Consider the following 9,871-nt stretch of genomic DNA (forward strand, 5'->3'; position numbering starts at 1 on the left):
TTGTTGTTGTTGTTGTTGTTGTTGTTGCCTCCGGGCTTCGGGGGTCCTCCATGGTTATTGGTGTAGTTTGGGCGGTAAGTCTGGGCAGTGGGCTTGTTGTATTTTGGAGTAAATCCTCCAGATGAGTTGTTGCGGTACTTGGGTATTGCTCGGACCCATGCTTGGTTCATCATCCGGCGTTTGCGATTCTCATGGGCTTGGTGAAGCTTCCCTTCCATCCGGATGGTCGAGTCCACCAGGGCTTCTAGATCAGCAAGGGAATGTTGACCAGTACGGTTTGCATCTCGTCGTGCAGTTCGTTCAGTAAATCTTTCCTTCCTCTTCTCATTGGTGTCGGTTTCGTCCGGGGCGTACCTTGACAGAGTGAGGAATCTGTCGCGGTATTCTACCACGGACATTCGGCCTTGCTTGAGTTCGCGGAACTCGTCTCTCATCTTCTTGATCAGTCCTTGGGGAACATGGTATTTGCTAAAGTTGGTCTTGAAGTCCTCCCAGGTCATCATCTGTCCCGCATTCATTGCACGGGCGCTTGTCCACCGGGCTCTTGCGAGTCCCGACAGGTAGTGGGTGGCGAACAGTACTTTCTCTGTGGCTTCAACTCCCGCAACTTCCAAGTTGTTCTCCATTGTCTGGAGCCAGTCATCAGCATCTAGTGACTCTTCTGTCTTGCTGAAAATAGGTGGGTTGGTGTTCTGAAAGTTCTTGAGCTTTGACCCTGGGTGGTCGTGGTTTCCATGGCCTTGATTGTTCTGAGCTATCTGCTGCAGTGCAGCGATATTGGCTTGTCGTTCAGCTCTCTCGGCTTCTCGGTCTGCCATCATCATCTCTAACATCTGCATCATGGCGTCTTGGTTTGCACCGCGGGTTGGTGGCGCCATCTGATTATCGAGGTAGATGATAAGATAAGAGGGAAATTTCTATGGTTTGTTTGAGTTAAAGTTAAAAAATTTCAGAAGTTCAAAACTTGAAAACTTGAGTAGTGTTGAAGGGGTAAAACCAACAACACTTTTTCATTCATACCAAACATCACACATTACAAATCTAACACACCGTTGGTTTGAAGAACCATTCATTCGCTCTATGATACAAAGGGATCCGGATACAAACTCACACCTACGAGAGTGCTTTAGTGGTACTACTCTTCATTTTCAGGGGTGATGTACTTAGCGACCAACGCGGGCGTTGTCCAACTCCTTGCGGGTCTTGTGTAGCAGGAAGTCCAGGCATGCGACATAGTAGTTCATCTCCGGGTGCGGTGGCATGGTTAGTGGTCTTCCCATGGGGTCATGTCTTGGGTAGTAGACAAAGCGAGTGTTCTTGATCTTGTTCTCATTTTGTCCGCACGGACGGGCAATTGCCTCCTCGCATGGCTTTGGCTATTCCATCCTTCCAAGTGTTTCCGATTACGTGAAAACCGGATGGTTTCCCATATTGGGGCTCCAAGTTTTCCTCTCAGATCTGCCGTAACTTCCCACCAAGGTGGTCCTCCTGACGGATGGTTGAGGGGTATGCCGAAGAACTCGGGATACGGGCGTCCTAAATATTCCACTAGTTGCTTCAAATCCTTTTCGAACATTAGGTGTCCTCCGTGGCCAAGCTGGTAGGATTCACATTGGTATTCCATCTGTGAGCAATTTAAGATGAGTAAGTTAGAGAAGTGATCAAGGTGCAAACTTTTATGTAGAATTACAAAGAAGTATAGCATAACTTTCTCTCTTTGAAAAAGATCTCAGGGATAAGAGTGAGAATAATTTTTTCATAAATATTCACTTCGTTTGTTTTTGAAACTACATTTTTCAGGACGTCCATTCTAACTAGGGTCTCCTAAGGTCAAACAATGGCTTTGATACCAACTTGTCAACACCCGGATTTTTAAGTCCGGATGCCTATTATGTCATACATCGCAATCCCAGGAATATTGTTGTTGCGAGGCATAATAGTTAAGTATCACAGTCATCATTCATTACAAACCATAAAGTCTTACAACTTGGAATCACATGATCCATATTACATAAATAGTTGATCTATTGATCAACGAACTGGTCAACGAACATAACACAAGTTCATAGCGGAAGCGTAAGATACAAGGACTCTATAGTCCACGAGGCCAACGCTTGACGTCGGGAGTAGTCCTAGTTGTCGTAGACGTCCCGCTGTCCATCATCTTCATACTCGCTGCTCCTCTTCATAGTCTGGCCATTTGAATAGCCAGGGACACAGCCGTGAGTACTTTAAAGTACTCGCAAACTAATACTAGTGTAAGTACTATCAATTCTAGTAAAGGGGTACTAAGCTCTAGTTTCTTTTGCATAAAGCCAATTTTGAGTTCGCAAGTAATGGAAATAAAGACTCTTCATGTACTAACTAACTCAAGTGGGAACATTAGTGTCATTCCCACAACATTGTTGTGATTCAAAAACCCAAGTCACCATTCATCCTCAACATTTTCAAGAATCTAATACCTGGAAACCGTATGGCCTTTCCAACCGTCCGTAACCGTGGACACGGCTATTCGAATAGGTTTACACTCGCGAGAGGTTGCACACTTGTGCCACAACATTTGATTTCATCCGTCGGGATAACCCCGAATCATCGTAACTCGGTACGCGGATCATCAACCATAACCTTTCATTTACAAACTTTAGTATGAGCACCTCTCCCCATGAGCTTGGCCTCCCGAGTGATGACCAACTCGTCATCCCGGGAACTGCACGAGGCTTGGCCGTACAATTCACCTTCAATTCACATCATTCATCAACAACGGAGGCAGCCTCGGCATAACCCCTATGATGTGTGTTTAGAGGGAACCCATACTAATGTACATAAACTTCTAGTTAAGCCTTTACCCATAATCAGGTATTGTGGGAGTGCCGATGAATTGGAAAGGTATCGCATCCAAACCAATATTAGTTTTATATCAAAAATCACTATCTTCTCTTGGTCATATTCACCTTCAAAACTCATTTCATAAATTTCATCATCATCATTATTTCACCACACATGTTCCCATCTAGAGTAGTCATTTTTAATTTAGCACTAGCATCTAGAGATGAGGGGTGCGAAGTATAGTGCTTTGCTTCTAGGCTAATTTTGATACTCTTGTACTAATCTAACATTAACCCCATTGAATCATGAATCAAAAAGTACTTTGATAAACTAAAGTAATAAAGCTTGCAAATAAAACTTGTAACAAAACTTGGGATAGGCTTATGCTTCATAAGAAAAGATGAGAGTGCCTTGCCCTGGGTAGGACTTTGCACTTGCAAGAATATTAGCTTGCAACCATAGAACTTGCAAAGGTGTTAGCTTGCCTTGGTTGTGGATGTGGTCAAAGTTCTCTTCTTCTTCTGGGTAGAATCCTTCCTCTTCCTGGTATTCTCCGGTACTAGCGTCTATACACGAATACGAGGATACAATCACCACACCGAGTTCAAGAGCTATACTAAACAACACATATAATCACACAAACTATTCTAGGCACACACAAATAATTTAATTAGGGTGCATTGGTTGTGTTGTTTGAGAAGAAAATAATTTCCTCTCATTACATATGTAAATGATAGTTTCCATAAAAGTTCTTGAGGAATAATTTCCTCTCATTGAATTATTCTTAAGATTTAATTTCTCAATAATCAATCATGAATTTTCTATTGACCTAAGTCCACCATTCATGACCATCAATTGAGAAAACAATTTAAATGAGGTAAACCACCTCATACCATTTAATAATACTACACATGCTTTAAATCTCCAAGCACTTCATATAAGAGAGTTTGGTCCAGGGGTCCAAACATCACATGAACTCATTTGAGACAAGATTTAAATGAAGTATGACACCTCATCTGATTTGCATAATATTTTAGGACAATATCACTTAGAGAAAATAGCCATATTGTCCACTACTTAAACTAGGGCATGATCATGCAAGATGACCATACCATTTTATTGCATAATCAATTGGTGTAAGTAATATGTGAACTACTAGAGTTGGAATTAACTTAATATCTATTTTATTGAATTTTTAATAATTATTTGAGTAGGGAAAAGTCCCTGCCTTGTTATTTTTATCGAATTAACTCTACAACGAATCTGGTCATGAGACCAGTGGCATATTGTAGATAATTTCACTAGCTGTCCAAATATATAAAATTTGCTAGGTTTGGCCAAGCCAAACAATTTCTATTGAATTTCAAAGTGGCAGCAGTATTCAAAATCGTTTGGAATTAATTAAATCGAGTTTGAATTAAAAAGGCCGGCGGGAAAAACTACTGGGCCAGATCCAAACTAAACGGCCCAAGCCAGCCCAGCCACGGTCCAGTGACGCGCGGCGTGCTGACAAAGGGTCCCGCGTGTCAGCGAGTTTTAAACGCCGAAACGGTACCTTGATTGTGAACCGTTGGATCAGAAGCAGATCGGGCGGCCGTGCGTCGTCGTTGTCGCCGGGGGGAAGAGGTTGTTGCCGCGGCGGAGGTAGGGGGTCGGCGGCGAGCTGGAGCTCCGGCGAGGGTCAGCGACGGTGCAGGACGGCGTTGTCGATGATGAGGAGTGTGCTGGTACCCGTGGCGTCTCCGATGGTGGCCGAAATCAACGGCGGTGATCTCAGGTCCGCCGCGGGCTCCGGCGACTAAATTGGCGAGCTCCAGTGGTGAATCAAGAAGGGGAAGTGGTCGAGGAGTTCGAGGGAGAAGAGGGGATGGTGCTGGTGTGCTCAGATCGTCGAGGGGAGGTCTCCTTTTATAGGCGCGGAAGGGTGCCGTGGGTGCTGCGGCAAGTCGACAAGCGCGCGGCGTCTCCGGCGAGCTAGCGGGTTAGGCATCGACGCGGCGCTGTTCAGCGTGTCCAGGCGAAGCTACTGGCGGTGACAGCGGGTCCAGGCGGTGCCTAACTTGGTCGCCTTGCGTCCATGTCTGCCGCGGCAATGGCGGGGTTTGCTCGACGTCTCCGGGGGCGGCGGGCAAGGGCAGTGGTCGTGGGCGTGTCCAACGGCTTCGCGGTGTCACGGTGAGGCTCAGGGCGTTGCGAGCGGGGCCAGGGCGTGAGCTAGGTGGTGGCGCGGCGCGTGTCCAGGGCGGGTCTGTGGGTGTCCACGCGCGACGTCCTCGGCATGGCGTGGCCACCACTGGGCGCGCGCGTTCCGGCGGCTGTCGAGCTCTTCCTCGACCGTGGCTTGCTCGAGGTGCTCCAGTAGGGTGAGGTGGCGAGCAACGGCATGGTGGCCAGGTTGAGGGAGGAAGGGAGAGAGGGGGAGCACGGCATGGCCGGCATGGGCCGGCATGGCCATGCATTTGCTTGCCATGCCCCTCCTCCTAGGGTTGCTGTGGTGTCTTGATGGTGAGAGGGGGCAGGGGAACCAGTAGGGTGCTAGGTCAAATTTTAATATTTTGGTTAAGTGTCACATATGCCTCTATGCATATGTTTGATTTTATTTTGTTTATCACTTGAATTGGTTGATAAGTACTTTATTGAGTGTGTTGAGGTATTCCAAATCATCTACCCATTTTAACACTCAAGGTTGGGGCCTTTGCACAAAATTGGCCATAGGCTTGCATATGCCTTTCTCTGATTTAAGATCTTTCCTTTTTATTTTATTTTTCAAAGGTGGGTGACAAGAGGGATGAGGTTTAGGGTTTAGTGGGGTTCACCATGGTTCACCACTATTTAGAAAAATAAGAGAGGTAGGGTTCAAGAATTTACACCTTAGGGCTATATGCCCACATATGTCTTTTTCTTTATTTTGGATTTCTCAAAATAGATCCACTTGGTTTTGAGAAGGTTAGGGTTTTGGTTTTTCTTATTTGATTTCTCTTTTCTTTTATTTGGTTTGTGATCTTCACTTGATCACCTTAGGGTTTTAGGGTTTATCACATAAGCATAATAACACTCATCATGGCCAAAGACACAAATAATGGTTATGAGCACTATGCATAGCACTCCATATAGGAAAAGTTTTTGTTGGTTCTCATTTTTGGAAAAAGGAATTTCATTTTCTGTTTGTTTTAAAAATTTGGGATGTTACAGTGCAGATCCATGCAAAATTGATATTACTATTTGGGTTGCTCTTTGCATCGCTCAAAGGCAGCTTCACGTGGCGCACGTGAGGGTGCAGATCGAGGCTTGCCAGGCACAGGCTCACTCGCGCGGAGGAAGTACCGAGCGCGACGACATGATTTTTCTTTAGACCGGGCTCTGGGCCGGTTGGGCTGGCGTCCAGGACGGATAGACTGGGTTTCCGGCCGACCGTTTCGGCGTGCAGTCCTGCAGCACTACCGGCGTCCAGACCTGCAGCGTTGCGATACTGTTGTTGTTTGTTCGTCGCGGAAGGGAAGGAAGTTTGCTCTTCAGGAAGGACGACATTGGTGTTCAGAAGGGTGCATACTCGGGTGTATTCGGCTTATTTGGATCTATGGCGTGCAGGAATTTGTTCTGTATGTCTTGGGTGGTATGCATGTTGCACTTTCAGTTTGTGTTTGGAGGATGCCTGTGTCTCAATCAGGTTGATGGCGTCGAAGACCAAAGGGGCGCCAAGGTCAAGATAAGCTAGTCGAGAGGGAGGATGAGGTGTGGAAGACTGGCGAGGCTTGAGGATGAAGTTCGGCGATGTTCTTATCGGATTACCCTTTTTCTAGCAGACCCTCACGCGTTGGGGACAACGCTTCTTGAAGAAGGGGAGAATGATATGGATATTCAGGCCTGGTACACTAGGACATCCATTGATACGAGGATTAAGTCTAAGGTTGTACCATTATTATTGTATCGTAGCATTGTTATTAGGAAATAATGTAGCCAGGTCATGTGGTGGGCCAAATTAGGGTTTTAATAGAGTCTATTTGACTTGGGCCTGTCCAAGTCGAATTAGGTTAGGCCCAATAAGGGCTGGCCGGCCACTCCACCCCTCATATAAGGTGGAGGTGCGGCTAGGGTTTCGGTAGATTAGATTGAATCCGTAATATGTAGAACTTTGAGTTCATACTATCACCGTCCCTATGGGATCGGGGTGCGATGACGGCGTCTTGGACGTTCGTCCGGTTATCCAATAAAGATGTGAGAGTTCTTGAGTCTGTCAAGAGTTATCATATGCGCTTGAGTATCCTTGAATCTGTCAAGGGAGTTCAAGATCTATCGGTCCTATGGATCAACAAGGTGCATCGTGAAAGATCGGGAAAGCCTATTCCTCATCAAGTGGCGGGGCTTTTCTTTTTTATTTTCTTTTCCGAGCTGTGTGCATTCTCGAAGTCTTTTTTAACTGGTGAAGAGGCCGGGTGTAATGGATATCTTCATGATATTATTTTTTTTTCTAAAAAATAAGCTCTATTCATCCCACTTGTTACTTAAAAGTCTTAGTTGCAACCCATTTTTTATACTACGTGAACTATCACTTCCGAGTTGCAACTCACCAACTAGCACACGTCATGATGCAAAGAGGATAGGGAGGGTGGTGTTGGCTATGGTTTCAGAAGGGGTAGGTTTTTAGAGGTGAATTGGATCGATAAACATAATGAGATATCCAGGGCCAATGTTTCCTTTCTATCCAAAGCATGGTAATTAATATCGACACCAACATCAGTGATTTGTTTCTGCAACTCTGACAAATTTTGCTAATTTTTCAATCAAGGGAATATATATTAATATGAAAGTTATAAATTGCACCCATCGTTTCAACTAACATAATGTCAAGAACTGCTCCACGGCCGCAGCCAGATTTCGCCAGTGATGCAAATCAGTAAGCCGCCACAATCAACGAGGCCGCCGATCCAAGCGACTGCTGCCTGGGTTATGAGCCCAATCTGACATTGTTCGTGTTCTTTGCTTGTACCTCCTTTCTAAGCAATTTAGGAACCAATGCGGCTGACAAAGTACTGTTTGCTGAACTAAACATGTGGGCAAGTTATTTACTGCCTTTTCTTTTTTACATGCAACTCTATGTAGTCCTGCTGATATACTCGGTGTCATGATTTACAATAGTATATATGTTCCCCTTTTCGTACTTTACAAACCCATCTTAAGCTGGTACAGAAAATGGATAGCCCTCATTTTCCAAATATTGTGTCGAGCAGCAGCAGGAGGAAAAAGTCGAGCAGAGTTCGCCGCCGCAGCATAAACACAAGCTCCATCTGGCATTAGTGGATAATACTACCAAACGTTAGTTTGATCATTCATTTCATCTCAGTCGCGAAAAAATGCATCCATCTTCTCTCCTTGAGGAAAAAAAAATCAACATATAACCCATCTCATCTCTTTTAGTTAATTCGAATTTAGTATAAAACTGTATAAAATCCGAATCAGTTAAGATGGATCAGGGAGCTCTGTACAGATTACAAGTTCTGCTCGCTCGTTGCTAAGCAACAAAAAGTAGAGTAATAAGAAGTCCAAAATTCTCAAGAAGGCCGCCAGCGATCGAGGAGCCTGCAAGTCGCAAAACTCAAAAGGGAACTATGGACTCGAAGCAGTCGATGCCGTCAAACTCTGGCGCGAACCGCGGCGCCCGCGCCACAGGCTTCTTCTCCGGCGGCGAGCTCTGCTCGACTTTTTCCTCCTGCTGCTGCTGGTGCTGCTTCGCGCCGCCGCTCCGCCAGGACAGCCGCGTGGCGTACCCGGAACCAGACCCCGAGATCTCTGCCGGCGACGAGCTCATGATCGAGAAAGCAAGGATCTTGTCCATGGCCACAACCTTAATTTGTGTCGGCGGCTAGCGACGATTTTGCTCGTTTCCTTGGCCTGTCAGTCAACTGGCTGTGGGTGTGCTGCTTTTTCATGGTGGTGCTCGTGCTGGGTATGTATATACCCGGAGTTGGGAGAAAAGTGGAAAAGGAAGCCGAGGGACGCGGCAACGGTGGACGGCGACTCCGACTTGTACACGGCGAGGTGGCGTGGCGCGACCAAGCACGACACGGTCAGTCAAGATCGCTCCAACAATAGGATAAAGGAGATAGTGGATAGGTTACCGCTGCGTCGGCGATGAGACGTTTGCTAAGTTATTGTTGGGGAGGAAATGGGATGTGGCCGGCAGAGGCGACACTTGGAGGTGCCGTGTCGGGGATGGCCGGGTTGCGCAGGGTGTTTGGTCGGCGCCGCGCTCGGCGTGAAGCAACGGCCGGTCGGCCAATTTGGTTCGGCCGGCGATGTGCCGTCTGCGGCAAGGTGCATCTGGGCTCAGGTGGCGGAGGTGGGTTCCGTGGCACGCAACAGTTAGCATATACTGCTCTAAACATATGAAGTCGGCTCCGGCACCGGCATGTGGCTGACTGCCGCCGGTGCGCACCTAACCCACCGGATAAGGTGATCTCATCCTCATCCAGAGGCAGAGCTGATGTCGGTCGCGGCGAGCGACATTCGAGTTGCCCGTACAGCCGTGGGAGGAGTCGTTGTGGACACGGTCAAACTAGCCAACGACCCGAGCGTCCAGTTTCTTAGAGCATCCCCACTCGTCTCGTCTCCCCGATTAGGTCCTCGAGCGACGTTTTTCCAATCCGGACGGCGTTATTCGGTCTAGTCGCGTCCCCGGTTCCTTGATTTCGTCCGGATTTGGGCTTTCATCCATCCGGCGAGCCCACGCCATCCCCGGTCCCCCGGGGAGCGGTCAGGGACTCCGGACGAAGCGAAAGCGCGCGAAACGCCGAGAAAACTCTCCCGCGCTTTCGTTTCGTCTTCGCCGCATAGGTGGCCCCGACCGGTCAGCGACACGCGCATCGTCTTAAAAGCTGCCGGTCGCGCAGTAAAGGCTGCCGCCGGTCGCCGCGGACGCGTCGCATTCCACGCGGCATTAATCGCCGACACCAGTCGCGCCTATATACGCCGCTCCGCTCGCCGCGACGCGTATCCCTGCTCCACTCTCCCTCCACTCTCCCGATCCATGGCGTTCAACGACGAAGAC

General features: G+C 47.5%; 1 protein-coding gene across 1 annotated transcript; it reads right to left on the reverse strand.

Annotated features, from left to right (window-relative positions):
• Positions 1 to 8,217: 8,217 nt before the first annotated feature.
• LOC124668183 lies at positions 8,218 to 8,733 on the reverse strand. The gene has a single exon (XM_047205361.1). The coding sequence runs from the start codon at positions 8,657 to 8,659 to the stop codon at positions 8,420 to 8,422; it is 240 nt and encodes a 79-aa protein (XP_047061317.1). The 5' UTR covers positions 8,660 to 8,733; the 3' UTR covers positions 8,218 to 8,419.
• Between the last annotated feature and the right edge of the window lie 1,138 nt (positions 8,734 to 9,871).

Source organism: Lolium rigidum, chromosome 1 (assembly GCF_022539505.1).
Source record: "Lolium rigidum isolate FL_2022 chromosome 1, APGP_CSIRO_Lrig_0.1, whole genome shotgun sequence".
NCBI lineage: Eukaryota > Viridiplantae > Streptophyta > Magnoliopsida > Poales > Poaceae > Lolium > Lolium rigidum.

What these genes read in the sequence shown, in the direction of transcription:
- LOC124668183 (XM_047205361.1), bottom strand. Translation starts at nt 8,659, where the DNA reads ATGGACAAGATCCTTGCTTTCTCGATCATGAGCTCGTCGCCGGCAGAG.